The sequence below is a fragment of the Dendrobates tinctorius genome, unplaced genomic scaffold, assembly GCF_039654945.1.
Source record: "Dendrobates tinctorius isolate UK_male_01 unplaced genomic scaffold, ASM3965494v1 ptg000171l, whole genome shotgun sequence".
Lineage (NCBI taxonomy): Eukaryota > Metazoa > Chordata > Amphibia > Anura > Dendrobatidae > Dendrobates > Dendrobates tinctorius.
The window spans coordinates 13,307,380-13,323,340 of NW_027361838.1; the positions used below are offsets into that span (position 1 = coordinate 13,307,380).

Sequence of the window (15,961 nt, forward strand, 5' to 3'; positions counted from 1 at the left end):
TGTATGTCTTCTCTATGCAGCCCGCACTGACAACATGACTATGACGGGATGTAATCTGAATTAAATCAGAGACTTAATTTTACCTCATTCTTGAAGAAACCCTTTAAATTGCTGCAAATTGGTTTGATAAACACAATAACATTAGAGGTGATCTATGATATTAACATAGATATGGATATAATAGTTTGTGTATTTGGAGAGAGAAGTGGGATCCAAGCTACCTACAATATTATAACATGAATTTTAAGACTGTTGGTTTTGACATTACAAGGCTATTATGAGTAATTGAATGTCTAGCAATAGTACAGAAAAGAAATAAAAAATAGAGAACATCACTGCAAAAAATGCCATAAAAAGTAACATCTATAAATCTTATATATTTTTCAGTGATTTATTCCACATTCTATTATTCTGGGAAAATTGCCCGTGGATCAGGGAAAAACCTTATGACTTATATGAAATACTGGATGTCAAAAACATTGACATCCTGTCCTGGACAAATACAACAAATCAATAATTTATTGCAGTTTTTTTTCTACTTGGCAATTAGGGAAGGCACATGGGATGGGAGGGTTAGGGCTCATATTCACATGCGAGAAACTCGGATGAGTCTTGCAAATCAATACCCGGCACTGCCGAAGGCACCCGGATCGGAGCGTTCAGCTGCATAGAAATACATGCAGCTGAACGCTCCGATCCGAATACCGGTGGCGGTGCCGGGTATTGACGTGCGAGACTCGTCCAAATTTCTCGCATGTGAGTATGAGCCCTTAAAATTACAATTGTAAGTAGTTATGGGTATATAATTTGAGAATAAAACTAGCAATAAAAAAAATTCTTCATAAAGTCTTAATGTGGGGGCACTGTTTAGAAGAAGAGCAGATGGGACATGTATCTTTGGGGACCGGACCACCAGGCCATAATCCATCTCTAAACCAAAAGCTTCATGATTTTGAAAATATGGTAAATGTTGGCCATCTTGCCTCCCTGTAAAATATTCTATCTTCTTTGCTGCCAATAGAGGATCACTATTGTATTTATAGCTAAGGTTCGTAACAAATACCCAAGGATTGTATCTTTGAGCCAAAAATGAAAGAATTCAGCTGTAGCTTCCCAACTTAATGACCAGATAAAAAGACTGGCATGATGTCAAAAATAACATATGACAAAGAGAAAATGTCATAAATGGAACCAATATTCTCACAGTTTAACAAGTGGTGTCGTGCCACTGAAAAGAACTATTCTCCAAGGTCACAGCAACAAAACCTTCTATACAGAACACATACATAGGAATCATGTAAGTAGCTGCTTGGTGGCGTGAACATGTCAACCAGCATGGCATTCTTCCAAGAATAAGTTTCCTCTTGCTTAGTGATTAGCAAGTTATGAATGTAATGTGTAAAGTAATTATCAAAGAGGTGACCCGAACAGATCCATGGAGCAGAAGCTAAATGGTGTTAATCCCTGATCACTAGTGTTTGGTTGGATATGTGGAGGGTCACAAGTCTGACATTTGCAGCACGCCTCCATCTTCCAACAATAGACAATACAATAGCGAATACTGTAATAGACATTGCAATCTTCTCAGTCAGCTATATCGGAGGCAGTAACATCTATATTGTATTCCGTGCTCATCATATAGATGGTGTTCATTACTTACTTGAAGATCTCCAGTGAGTGAAGACCATATTCACTTTCAATTTTGTATTTCTCAGAATGAAATTGGTCATTAATAGGAACATTATTCTTATACCTAGACAGAAAAAAACCATGAAGTATATCAGCCATGTCTGACCTAGAAAAGATCACGGTACAAGTTGCAAGAAGAGTGCTATGGTCCACTTACATCGCAAGATTATCGTGAACAAATAGTGTTCCTGGGAACACTCGGTTTACAATAATCTTACAGAGAAAATAGAAAGCTCCCATCCAGACACTTCACACACTACCGCAGATAAGCACTGCCCAGGTACTTGATTGTATGGTCATTTTTGTAATGTCCCTCTTCCCTCTGGCTCCCCATTGACTGCAGAGAATGCCCAGGGGTAATAAACAGCGAGTGGCACTTACTGAAGTGATGACAGCAGAGGCCCCAGGCGTGGAGAGAATGGAGCACGGAGAAGCAATAAGCAGTGCTAGGTATGCTTCCTCACCAGGATAGATGGGGGCGGGGATGTGAGAATGAACAGCTCTCTGTGGGCTCAAGAGGTGCGGCCCACCAGGGATTTGAGCGGTAGGGCAGTTGGCTAAGGGTACCGTTACACCTAGTGACTCACCAACGATCCCGACCAGCGATATGACGCGGTCAGGATCGCTGGTGAATCGCTAGGTGGTCGCTAGTGAGCTGCCACACAGGCAGATCTCACCAGCGACATCGCAGGGATCGGGGGTCGCTACTTACCTGTCAGACGCGGCGATCCTGCATCCTCCCGCCCGGCTCCACGCGTCGCTCGTCGGCGCCACAGGAAGCGCCGCAGGAAGTGGACGACGAGGAATGGTCCAGCAGCTTCTCGCGCGATCAGCGATAACCAGCGGGGAAGCCGGTCGGAGGTAAGTATCTCATGCAGCGATATCGCTAGCAATATCGCTGCTACGTCACAAAATCGGGGACTGTACAGCGATATTGCTAGCGATATCGCAGTGTGTAACGGGGGCTTAATCCTGGCCTGGTGTTAACAGACTGCTGGTCACCTGACGAATTGACCAAAATGTCTGTTTATTACAAGGTAAATGAACTTCTGTGCTGTAAAAAAGATCATCGTTCTCAGCAGGACACCATCCTGTGTACACAAGATTCATCCTGCCAAGAACAGTTGCAGCCTCTGTGCACTGATTGATCTATCACAGATCTCTCAGTGTTCATCTGAAGCACAGTCTATTAAACGACCACCAATTGGTAAATACTGCAAGCTGGGTGGTGAAAACGAACATTGAGGCCATGTTCACACGTTCAGTATTTGTTCTGTATTTTACATCAGTATTTCTAGGACAAAATCAGATGAGGAACAAATCAGAGAAAAAGTATAATAGATACCTGACCCACTTCTGTATTTATCACCCACTCCTGGTTTTGTCTTACAAATACTGATGTAGAATACTGACCAAATACTGAACGTGGCTTTACGCCAAGTTCACATGCATCTGAATATTTTCAGTTTTATTAAAGGTCAGGCACTGCGAGGATTTACCGGTTTCTGACCCGGGACCGGAGGTTACGTATGCGTTATGTATACTCCAGGTCAGAGCCCATCTAGTGGGTGCGGCCTCACTTCATACACTTGTATTGAGTGAGACCACACCCACTGGTTGGTCGTGTCATCAAACGTGGCTCAGCTTCGCTCCATACAGGACGAGCTCTGGCCGGGAGTATGGCGGTCCCGGCTCAGAAATCGTCGAACGACTGGACACAGCACGTAGCTGTTTCTTACCCTCTGTGCCTATCTAGCCCCTTTATAAATTCAGGGCATGGTTTGTAAACTTTTACATGCTTGCAAATAATGACAGGTATAAAGGAAAACTGCTTTGGTGTTAAGTGACCTCAAAATCTCTACTAGTGAAACAGTCACACGCGCTGCTGCTGATATCGCATGAAAACTTTTGAGTATATTTTAAATTCTAATAATGAAGATAGACAATATTCATTGCATAAACATATATACATCTGGATGGTGGGACGAACCATTTGAATTGAATTAAATAGAAAACCTCCCAGTGATCATAGGTCACCAGTATGGAATAAGGCATATCACAGTCTTACAGGTCACTATTATGAACGTGAGCATACCAGGTAACTCGTGGCTCCGGCCAACCACTCACTGTGCAGTGAAATTTCACGTTTTGCGTCTCCCAGATGGTATGAGAACGAGGCTTGATGATGAAGACAGGGGCATGTAACAGTGTGTCCTCATTTATCTTTTTGTGAAATTCTTCAGTTTCTTCTAGCTGGAAAAAGCAAAATTTTTATTATATGTGGCAGTCAAAGACATTATATGACATATTACTTCATTAGAGCATATCATTGCAAAAAATGCATCGAGTATGAAAAAAGACACCTCTATAAAATCAAACAAAGAAAGTCTCCCACTATCCCTGATAGGCAGCGTTGTGCACCCCCATCACATATAAAATAAGTCTGGAATGATAATCTACTATATAATTGTCTAATTCTGTCTGTCTGTCTGTAATGGAAATCCCGGGGGCCGTCGGAAGGTGAGTATATAACTATTTTTTATTTTAACAAAGACTCTAGAATACCCGATGCGATAGAATCGGGTCACCATCTAGTTACCTTATAGAATGCGGGTAAGTTCTCTACTGTTACAGTACTTATTCTTTACTATTGATAGCTATTATGTACATATAGGAGTTTACTTTCAATTCTTGGAAAAACACTTTAGTAAAACTTCAATAAAAGTCAGCGAGGACTCAGGACCAGATGGATTATATCTTAAGGGGGTTTTACACAAAGCGATATCGCTAGAAATATCGCTAAAGCGTCACCGATTTTGTGACGCAGCAGCGATATTGCTAGCAATATCGCTATGTGTGATACTTACCTCTGACCGGCTCCCCCGCTGTCTGCCACTGATCGCGCAAGATCGTGCAGCTCCATTTCTCGTCGGGCGCTTCCTGCTGGGCTATCTGCTGGCGCAGACGAGCGAAGCGTGGACGCGGGCGGGGGGACGTCAGGATCGCTGCGTCTGAAATGTAAGTAACGACCGCTGCTGCATCGCTACGTCGCTGTGAGATCTGCCTGTGTGGCAGCTCACTAGTGACCATTTAGCGATGCACCAGCGATCCTGACCGGGTCATATCGTTGTCGGGATCACTGGTGCATCGCTAAATGTAAAGGGGCCTTAAGAGTTCATAAGGAATTAATGATAGTTATTGCAGTGATTTTTATTGACTCTCTAATGACTGATAGAGTGCAAGGAACTAATGCCAGGAAATTTTGGTGCCTATTTTTGAAAAGTCTTCTAGGTCTTCCTCAGGTAACTATAGATAAGTAAACTTAATATTTATTGTAGGGAAATGATTAAGGGCTCTTAAAGTCTTATAACTAGGAGTTTGTATTAAAAACAATATAGTAGGATATTATCCTGTATTATAAGAGGCATGTACTTGCACGGCCAGGACATAATATTACATCTTTACCAAGCGCTAGTGTGAGTATCTAGACTATACAGTTCACTTTAGGGCACCAATTGATAGAATGCTCTGCAGCTGGAAACAAGAACAAATAAGTCCCACAAAACTAAAAAGAGGCATGGAGAGTTTTAATCCAGTTTGATCAATACTTAGAATCTTTACAATTTAAGGCAGATTGGTTCTTACATCATGCAATCAATGTATACAGTTTTCACCTGTGAGATGAGAATTGTGAAAATGAAGGATCAGTCCAAGAGAAGAAAGAAGCAGATTGTTCTGATAAGATATATTACAAACGTTCTTCTTTCTACCTGTACTATTGATTTATGATATAACAATTAAAACAATGGTTAGTTTTTAACCTCTTCACAACATATGGCGTAAACTTACGTCATATGCCGGCTCCCTGTCTTTGATGCAGGCACATGACAGCTGATTTAATCAGCCATCATGTTCCTGTAACAGCCGCCAACCTGTTAAATCCCGCTCTCAATCTCTGTGTTGTTCTATGCTCCCATTGGCGTGCCCGTGATGTGATCATGGGGCATCGATGGGTTGGTATGACAGCCGAGGGTCTGCTGAAGACTCCTGTGCCTCTCATTATGATCATCCTGTGAAAACCAGCTCATGGCTGGCGCTCATAGGACATTGTGATTTTAGCTATACATAGCAGAACTGATGCCCTGCTATATAGCGCAAGCAATCGGATGATCCCAGCTTCAAATCCATGACAGGGACTATTAAATCCAGCAAAAAGAGGGAAAAAAAAGTTTAAAATTATGAAAAAAATAAAAAAAAAGTAACATTCAAATCACCCCCATTTTTGCCCCATTAAAAATAAAATAATTAAAAAAATGCATATATTTGGTATCACTGCACTCTTAAAAGTCCGATCTATCAAAATCCAAAATAAATTAATCCAATCGGTAAATGGCGTAGCAAACAAAAAAATCAAAAAGCAAGAATTACGTTTTTTGGCAGCTGCAACATTGCAATAAAACACTATTACAAACTTTTGACACTGTTACAAACTTTTTCATTTGCTATAAAATTGCTAAAACATTTGTGTAAGGTCGTCGTGATCGTAACAACATATGAAATGTAACTTCAGTTTACAAATTACTCAGGTCCTGTAAATTATTTTAAAGGTTCATTTAAATGCCATCTTAGTGCACTCCAGTTTCTTAATCTTGTCCTGTAAATTCTAGGCAGCTGAAGTCACTGACATTTGATAAGAGGCTGCCTAATTTACTTCAGTGTGAAATGTACACAGAGGCGCGAAAGACAGGTCATAGAAAAGAACATCTCACTTAGGTTGCCTGGTGCATCCATTACACATGTTTTGATACATTGTGTCATAGAAAATATGACATTCACCCCCTCACTCCTCCTTCTTGCGGATTTGCAGTAGAATCAAGAGCTGACGCTCTGGTTTTCTTTGAAATAGACTTATACAATGGGCATAAGGAAGTTGGAAATTAGGTATTGCTGGATAGTGAACCATCCTAATAAAAATGTGGGCAGTTCCTTTTAGGACAAAGGGCCACTGCAGTGAAAAAGGAGATGTCTATTTTGTGTGGACAAAGGGTCCCGTTTCACATAGCGACGCACCAGCGATCCCGACAACGATACAACCTGGTAGGGATCGCTGGTGCATCGCTACATGGTCGCTAGTAAGCTGCCAAACAGGCAGATCTCTTCAACGACGCGCCAGCGATCCCGACAACGATACGACCTGGTAAGGATCGCTCGTGCGTTGTCACACAGCAGCTATTCTGAATGATTCCAGCCTGCGTCCCTGAGTTCTGCGTCTCCAACGAGGTCGCTCGTCAGCATCAAACACAGCGATGTATGCTGGCCAGCGGGACTCCGACGATGAAAAAATGGCCCAGGACATTTGAGCACGATCAGCGATATCCAGCGGATGTGCCGGTCACCGCTATGTGTCACATGTAGCGAGATCGCTGGCAAGATCGCTGTTGCGTCATAAAATTGGTGACGCATCAGCGATCTCGCTAGCGATCTCGCTATGTGAGACGGGGCCTAAAGAGTTACATATTGGACAAAATAATTAAGACAGGAAAAAAAATTTTCAGAGAATTGGAACAAAGGTACTTGTGTTTACACATGTATAGCAAAGTGGAAAGGAATTTGTCCACATGAAGTACATCTTGAATTCAAATGACACTGTTGTTTCCTTTGAGAAAAATGCTATACATTGATCCAAAGAAAAAAAGTTAATATATACATTGAGCCACTTTTAATGACATAATTATACTTTATATGGCAGTGATTTTGAACTTCTGAGATCATCAGGAGTGAAGTTATTGCATAAGTTGGTAATTTCATAAAAGCCTTAAGGGCTGAGAACATCCCATAACTCGGTCCAGGTGAGGTCATCATGGGGTGTGTGGGTGTAAACTCAGGTGCTGATAAAAGGTCAAGACACATTATTATCTGTGCTCATGTAGCTCTAGAGATACAAATCAGTGTATGCATGATTCCAGTTCGCTGGATGTTTTTCAATTGAAGTTCTCTCCTTCGCTAGGCCGATCAAATCTGTGATCAGCATAGTAAGTTTCTTTTGTTTTATCCATTTTATTTTACGTAACTGTACATTCTGTATTGTTTTGTTCCCTTTGTAAAATCTTTAGTAATTTTCTTATAAACACTGTCTATTATTTTGAATAAAAAATAGAATTTAATAGTATTATTCCTTTTGTTTTCTAACCCACACCTCAAAGCCATGCGCTACCGGAAGCAGAATCAGGCCTCCAGCCAGCCTGTATAAAACATGACTGGTGGTGGCAGCAAGTATTATGGGATTTTTGTGGAGTTTGCAGTGACTGTATCGGGGATTATATACTTTCATTCCATGCATTTGAATTGGAGGTGTATATACCATATGCTCACTGTTAGTTTCCTGATAACTGGCCTGCTAGTGGAAACAACCTTAGGGTGTGTGCACACGTTGCGGTTTTTGCTACGGATCCGCAGCGGATTTGGTCTCTCGCTCTCTCTCTCCACAATCCGCACTGCCAAAACGCACTAGAACCTGCATCAAATACGCTGAACAAATGCTAGGAATCCGCAGGAAAAATATACGCTGGGGTTTCTGTTAACAGATGCGGATTCTCGGCAGAAAAAGCCACAGAGTAATCTGCAACGTGTGCACACACCCTTAATTGATCGTCGGTCAATCGCGTAATTATCCAGATTATAGGGAGTAACAGAGAACTGTTAGCTTCAAAGATAACAGTGGGGGGATCTGCAATACCTCCCAGGATGCAATCTTTGACAAATTGGTGTCAGCGATGGGATTCTGAGAAACCCCTCCTTGACAATTGGTGTCAGTGGTTGGATTTTGTGTCGTTTCTCCGATGTCCCCTCCTTGACACATTGCAGCTCATACCTTGTTCTTGGCAATGTAGTGCAAGAGTCCTGACTATTCACAGCATTGAACTTCAGATGTACAGGGTCAAAGCTCACAATTTTGCACAAAAGGAAAGGCCGGAGCAAAGCTGCCCCCTCTCCGATGGCGTGGGCAGAGGCCGGCATGACGGTGGTTTGGAGGAGGTAGGGGATATTCAATTAAGGTGTGGACTTTAGTGGGGTCGTATATAGGGACTGGTAGGGGTGGGGCCCATTCAGTTCCTGCTCTCTGGGGTCAGGATTGGTCCCGTCCTCCCACCCTTTATGTGTTTTGCTTTGGAGTTTAGCTGGTTTATGGTATTTTCTTGGGTCATGGTGGCTGAGGCGGTTGGGGGGAGTCCTTGAAGTTGGTTGAAAATTGGTCTGGGGGATCCATTGGTATATGGTTTCCTTTTTTTGGAGTTTAATATGGTTTGGATCTGGTGAAATGTGGAGGGGAGTTTTGCCAACGGTGTGCGGATCACCAGGAAATTCTAGTGAACAATGAAACCCTTGTGGTTATGGTGCTCCTGAGCCAGTGAGGTAACGGCTGGGAGTAATTGTTGGTATCTTATGTTCACTGTATGTTTTTGGTAATCACCAGATTTTGGGAGCATCAAGGACTCCTCCCAGCGTGTAAAATATTATTTATACTTCAATGTTTTTATTGTTTGTTTAAATAAAAGGCTGCTGTGGCCATAATTTTCCAAAGAAATCTGTGTCTTTGTTCTTTTAGGGTATTACTCAAGGGGTGGTAGGTCTAAATGGGAGGGAGGCGAATGGCATTTGTTTATCCCCACAGGACTTCGACAATACCAGTGTCAGGAGATTGGTGGATTTCCACATTTTTTTGTTCTACAGGCAAAGACAGAAATGATAGGAAAGACAAACAACATATATAAAAAAAAGAGCTAAGCTAAGTACACACTGCATTCAGCAATGGCTCCTTGCAGGGGCTTCCATATGAATCCTCGAAAAAAGGAACCATTTATTACAATGAAACAAACATTTAAAATAGACTCCATTTGTGCTCTTTTGTGGTGAGGTTGGAGTTTTCAAAAGAGCACAAGAATGTAGTCAAGCCCTGGATGCAAGCCATCGCCCAGTCTGTACTTATGCTTCTGTGGTGCCCCTGAGGGTTCAGTCACCACAGAGGTACTGCACCTCATGCAGAGGTGTGGTACCCCACTCTCTGGTAAGGAGGGAGCACCATCCAGGACTCTAACACCTACACCCAAGTGTCATGATCTGCTTAGTTCGTGGGATTAGGTAGTTCAGAGGTTAATCTGGACAGCCTTACTCTGAGATTCTGGGAGGCTTTTTATAGCCTCATTGTGGGCTCATTCCTCGTCGCTTATACTCAGACCCTTGGCCGAGTGTGTGTGACCCTGATGTGCTTTGTGCCTGTAATACTTTATGCTTGCTTGGTTTTGATCCGGTTCTGACCCTGTTATGAGTTTTGCCTGTCCCTTTTGTGCTGCGCTACCCTCTCTGCGTATGACTCATTGCCTATGACCTGACTATTCTGTGATTGACCCTCTTGTACTGTGCTGCTATCTCCGTGTATGACTCTTTGCTTACGTTCTGACTATTCTCTGCTCGCCCCTCTGGTACCTAGCCGTGCTCTCCGTGTATGAGCCCCCATTTGTCTGACCTGAGTTTCCTTCTCTACTACAGAATCCCTGTAGTAAGTATCCTACAATCATCTCCAGCAGTGGGACGCAAAGCCCTGCCCCCTGCGGTCACATGATCGTAGGTCCTTCACTGCTTACTACCTTCAGCGTCGCAGGACCCGTCTGTCTGAACTTTCCCTGCAGTATCGGACCCTGGGCCCTCCCGCAGTGTGGGTGAGTCACCCTACTGAGCCGTGGCAGTTTGCTGGCGCTGACAGGATCCTGATACCAACACAGACTATTGCAGCAGGGCACCCTGGACGTACCCTAAGGGAGGATGGTCTCATCCCAGGCTGGGTAGTAAAGGGCTTGTGGGAGTGGGTAGAGAAGATAGTAAAAGGGGGAGGAGCTAACAGCAGGAAAGAACAGTGCAGAGAGAGTGAGTCAGACTCACGAGAAAGTGATTGTAAACAGATGTGCGGTGAGGCAGCTCCCTGTCAGGAGGAGCTGCAGAGAGAAAGCTGAAAGGGAGAGACAGAAAGAAGCTCCAGGAAGGCAGAAGGGGTCCTTGGGACACGGGTAGTGAGAAGTCCACCGTGGGGTCCATATCCATGCTAATCACCATCAGGTGGAAGGACCAGGTCGCAGTGGGTTACCGGCCCCCGAGACTAGCGGAGAAATCATCAGACTCAGCTAACAAGCCTGAGGCAGTGGCACCTCTAGGTGCTTCAGCCACAGACACAGTTATCTTTGCTGAAAAGGCAGCCATATAGGAGCAAAGGGAGGCAGAGAGGACATCACCCGACAAGGTCCACGGCTGCTAGCTCGGGACACTGACTATGAGGTGTTGGGCAGGAAGGGCGGAAAGCCAGCAAAGTGAGATGGCCAAGAGAGGCACATACAGAAAGGAGTCCTGGGAAGGTGCATCCAAATCTACCTGGGAGTTTGCTGGACCTCTCACCTGGAGGACACGGCGCCAAGCGGGCATCTGCGAGCACCAGAGCTGTGAGTAAAGCTTTGGAAACTGCACCCAGCTGTGTCCTCTAATCATTCCTGCGTCACCTGCCCTGTACTACATTCACCAACCTCATCTACATCCAAACTGCCCTGGGATACAGCTCTACCTGTGGAGAACTCAACCATCTCTGCTGCCATGTCAGCATCCCAGAGGATCTGCATAGCAGCGTCGGTCCCCTGACTGAATACCACTGGTGGCGTCATGAACACTTTATTATAAACTTTATTTCCCTTGTAAATATCCCTTTAATTAGACGCCCAGGGCCACGGATCGGGTCAACTGCTGCCGTGACACATCAACTTTAAATACCAGCCTGGTACGGAGTATCCCCACTTCTAAAACTATTCCAAAACTGCACTAGATGCACAAAAGCCTTAGGTTCAGTATACTCAAGTGCTACTCTTTGGCACAGATTTTGTCAAGGATTATGCAAATAAGCTCCAGTAAATGTAAATGAAGAGGAATTTTTTAACACAATTTAAAAGCAATGGAAACATATCAGCAGAAAATAATATACAGATTTACAATAAATAGACTTTTGGTTCTTCTGCATATTATTTTGCAGCATGTGCAGCCAGCCTTAGAAGGGTGTTCCCATGTTGTGGTCTGGCTTATCTTTAGGATATGTGTCATGATCCAGGTTGGATATGACAGGTTTTGAATAAATAACCTTTTTTTCCCTTTGAGCTGGTTGCTTGGAGTTGGTTTTGCCCCCAATGGCCATTGGGGTTATTGCACGGTGGTGTCTTTTGTTCTAGTTTGCCCCCGGTGGTGGTTAGTGTTATTGCACATGATAATGAAGCAGGTGTGATTCCTTGGGTCCTGCCTATAAAGGTATAGCAGGTGGTTTCACTGACTGTTGGTGATATTGGTCTTTTCCAACCATCCTTGGTGAAGGAAGGAACTTGAGAAGAGTCCCGGGCAGCTCAGTCAGAATCCTGGAGAGGCAGCTATGGTGTCAGCGTGGAGTTCTTGCAAAGCTTGGAGGAGTGGCAGCTATGGTGTCAGTGTGGAGTTCTTGCAAAGCTTGGTGGAGTGGCAGCTATGGTGTCAGCGAGGAGTTCTTGCAAAACTTGGTGGAGTGGCAGCTATGGTGAAACCTGCACTCAGATGCTGGACTCTGTTGCTGGAAGAGAGCTGCACTCAGATGCTGGACTCTGTTGCTGGAAAGCTGCACTTGGATGCTGGACTCTTTTGCTGTAAAGCTGCACTCACATGCGGGACTCTGTTGCTGGAAAGCTGCACTCAGGTGTTGGATCCGGTTGGAGGAAAAGATGCACTCAGGTGTTGGACTCTGTTGCTGGGAGCATTAGCAACAGAGCAAAGCTAAGTGGTGTTTCCCTGTTTGTCACTTTCCTCAATGTGTGTTTTAGTGCAGTGGTGGGATTAGTTTCTGCACCGTCCACTTCACTAGTAAGGGATTGGTTCAGGGAGAGCTGGGGATTTCAGGTATCCTGATCGGCGCCCGATGCGGAACCGGCCTAGGGATCGTTAGGAGTGTAGAGATACTGACTCAGGGGAGTGCAGAAGGTCTCCACGCCCCCGTTCCCTATCGCAGGGCCACCATTGTAATTGTTTTCCTGGTTTTCCCCTTTATTCTGAAATTCGCCCTGCTGGAGGCGGTGTATCCAGATATACGTGTACTACTGAAATTCGCCTGCTGGAAGCGGTGTATCCGGCTGCACGTTCTATTATTTAAATTCACCCTGCTGGAGGCGGTGTATCCAGGGTCACGCGTGTCATATAAATTCGCCCTGCTGGTGGCGGTGTGTCCAGTCACACGTGACCATGACAATATGTCATTACTTTATAATTGGTGTGAGTTAAACTTCTAGGATCTCAAACAATCTGAATCCTAAGCATGAAGGTGATTCTGAACTATTTTAGTGCCATCTCCCTTTCTAAGTTCTTCCATCTTAGAGGGGCTCCTTGTCATCTAGTTGTGCAGGGGAAGAATAATGACGCAGCTATGTCGGTAAACCATCTCTCCGCTACGTTAAGGAATCATGTAAACGAGTGTATAAATCAGACATACTTAAATACATTTTTAATCGGCTAGCATACTGACCCATGTTATTCAATAGTGCTGTTCAGATGAATAATTTTTTTCTTATGCAAATTGCCTCTTCAGAGAGGAAGAGGACTTGAACTCTATAGCACCACCTGTTGGTAGTAGCGATCCTACAAGTCACAATCAACCCTTTAATGAGTCTTGTAATATGACTTAGGATAAAAGCCAAATCAGAATCTCAATTTGTAGACACGGTGTTTCGGGCTAGTCGCCTTCGTCAGTGCAAAGTATGAGAACTGATTTGGCTAGGTGACAGGCTCTGGACTGAGGCCAATAGCCCGAAACACCATGTCTGCAAATTGAGATTCTGATTTGGCTTTTATCCTAAGTCATATTACAAGACTCGTTAAAGGGTTGATTGTGACTTGTAGGATCGCTACTACCAACAGGTGGCGCTATAGAGTTCAAGTCCTCTTCCTCTCTGAAGAGGCAATTTGCATATTATTTTCCCAGAGGAGCATTGCACGGCAAATAAGCCTCCTTACCTTGACAAGCCAGAGCTGATTTTTTTCTTCAAATTTAAAGTTAAAAATGTCTGCAGGGGGGCGTGGCCTGAGCTGGCGATGGTGTAACACCACGGCTCAGGATCTCTGAGGAGGCATCTCCTAAAGCAAAAGAAAATCGCTCTCTTCGATAACCCACGGAAGGATTGTTTTCTCGTTACTTAGAGGTACATTCTGATACCCCTTGTCTGAGCTTTGGACATTAAAAAAGACATTTTTGAAATCTGAGGCCTTTTCCCGCCATTTTACTGAAGGTGACACCATTTTGAACCGTGAGTGAAAAAATCCTTTCCCTGCTCCCCCCATTACCCACCGCTTATCCTTGTCCTCAGAAAAAGTATCTCCACGCTTGTCTACCACATTTTAAAGATTTTTTTACAAAAATCCTTTCATATACCAGCTGATTGGCGGAAGGATACAAAATAGTCCCCACCCTGTGCCTAATCTGACAGGATTTCTCTCGTTGCATAATTAAAAGACATTGACTTTTTTTTTGGAATCTCCTCTTGTCTGTTTTAGACCCTTTGGAAGTCCCATGGTGTCCCAAATTAGCTATATTCCCCTGCTTTGCGCGAGGCTGCGGGAGCTATAACGGCTGCGGAGGGATCTCTTTCATCTCAACGTCCTATCTCAAGTACGCCATTTTCCTGTCATAACAGATCTGTGAGGCGGAAGGACACAAAATAGTCCGTGATTTGTGCCTACTTCTATGTTACCTCCACTCCCCACCGCTCCTGTGCGGCTCCACTGGGGTGATCTGCCTTTCTTCAGCGGTGCCGTGTATCAGCTGCCGGCTCCCCTGTTGCATATTTTATGAGCGGGGACTGACGTCACTGAGCCCTGTGTGAAGCCTAGCCGCCTGTCACGGCTGCATTTAACGTCACAGGGAGCGCGTCTATATCGGCGCGCAGCTAATAAAGGATTTTACTGTATGCATCATACAATATTAAAAGTGCCATCTGATTCTGTGGTGTATCTCATTCCTCACAGTCCCTTTTATTAAAAAAGGCATAGGAAGACAAGAATTTTCTATATTTTTAACGTTTATTCAGTATAAACATCACCAATAATATCAATTCTCTCTAATATAATCCCTGCAAGGCAGGATTCATAAAAGGGCACAAGATGAGTCACAAGGCTACTCCAGTGTCCAAATCAACGAAAGTGTCTAATACGACTCCTCAAAAAGCACAAAAAATTCAGGATTCTTACAATCCTCACTTTAAAGATCAAGTGGATATCGTTAACCCATTTAAGGCCAGATCTCCTCATAAAGAGGTCATGGATACATCTCTCTCATCAAAAAGGAAAAATCCTGGTAAAACTTCTGAAAAATTCACATCGCCAGCCGACGCTTCAAGTCCTGAGTCGAGATAATTCACCAAACTTTTCACCGGAAAGGTCAAAATTTAAGATGGATAACACCAAGCCTTCTCCTTCCCAAAATCTGGATGTTATATCCATACACTCTTACATGGATACTCTCGCCCAGAAAATCACGTCCAGTATGTCTCAATCATTTGAAAACGAAAATAAAATTTTACAGTCAACCTTGGATAAATTTAGCAGCAGGTTAGACAACAACGAAAAACGGCTAACTGTAGTGGAAGAACACACTGATGATTTATCAAAAGACACCCATCACCTCAAATCTGAATTTCACAGACTTAAAATTAAAGTTGCGGATATAGAAGACAGGAACAGACGAAACAACTTGAAAATAAGAGGAATACAAGAATCTATCTCACTAGAAGACTTCGTTAAGACAATTTTAAAAAAATTACTACCGGCACTTACAGACCAGGATCTCATCATAGATAGGATCCACAGACTTCCCAAACCACGGAATATTGATAAAGATCTACCTAGAGATACCATCTTAAGGGTCCACTTCTTCAAGATCAAGGAAAAAATTCAAAAATCGGTTAAAGATCTAGGAGGTTTTCCAGAACCCTATGCTCACCTTCAGCTATTCACGGATCTTTCAAAGGAAACGATTGAAGGAAGAAAGTCTTTTAAGCCTGTCATCTCCACCTTGAGGGAAAATAATATCCCCTATAAATGGGGCTTTCCACTTAAACTTTTGGTATTCTACAAAGGAAAGACGACCGTCCTATTCTCGCCTAAGGAAGGAAAAGATTTCCTGTCCTACTGCAGGATACCCGATCGCCATAGAAACTCTAACTCTCAAGACCCC

General features: G+C 43.7%; 1 protein-coding gene across 1 annotated transcript in view; it reads right to left on the reverse strand.

Annotated features, from left to right (window-relative positions):
* Positions 1–15,961, reverse strand: part of MYOM1 (myomesin 1) — a 190,527-nt gene that overhangs the window by 103,144 nt on the left and 71,422 nt on the right. The window contains exons 5-6 of the mRNA XM_073550891.1: positions 3,785–3,942; positions 1,661–1,753 (exon numbers count right to left, since the gene is read on the reverse strand). Coding sequence (XP_073406992.1) covers positions 1,661–1,753; positions 3,785–3,942 — 251 coding nt within the window. The remainder of the gene's footprint in view (positions 1–1,660; positions 1,754–3,784; positions 3,943–15,961) is intronic.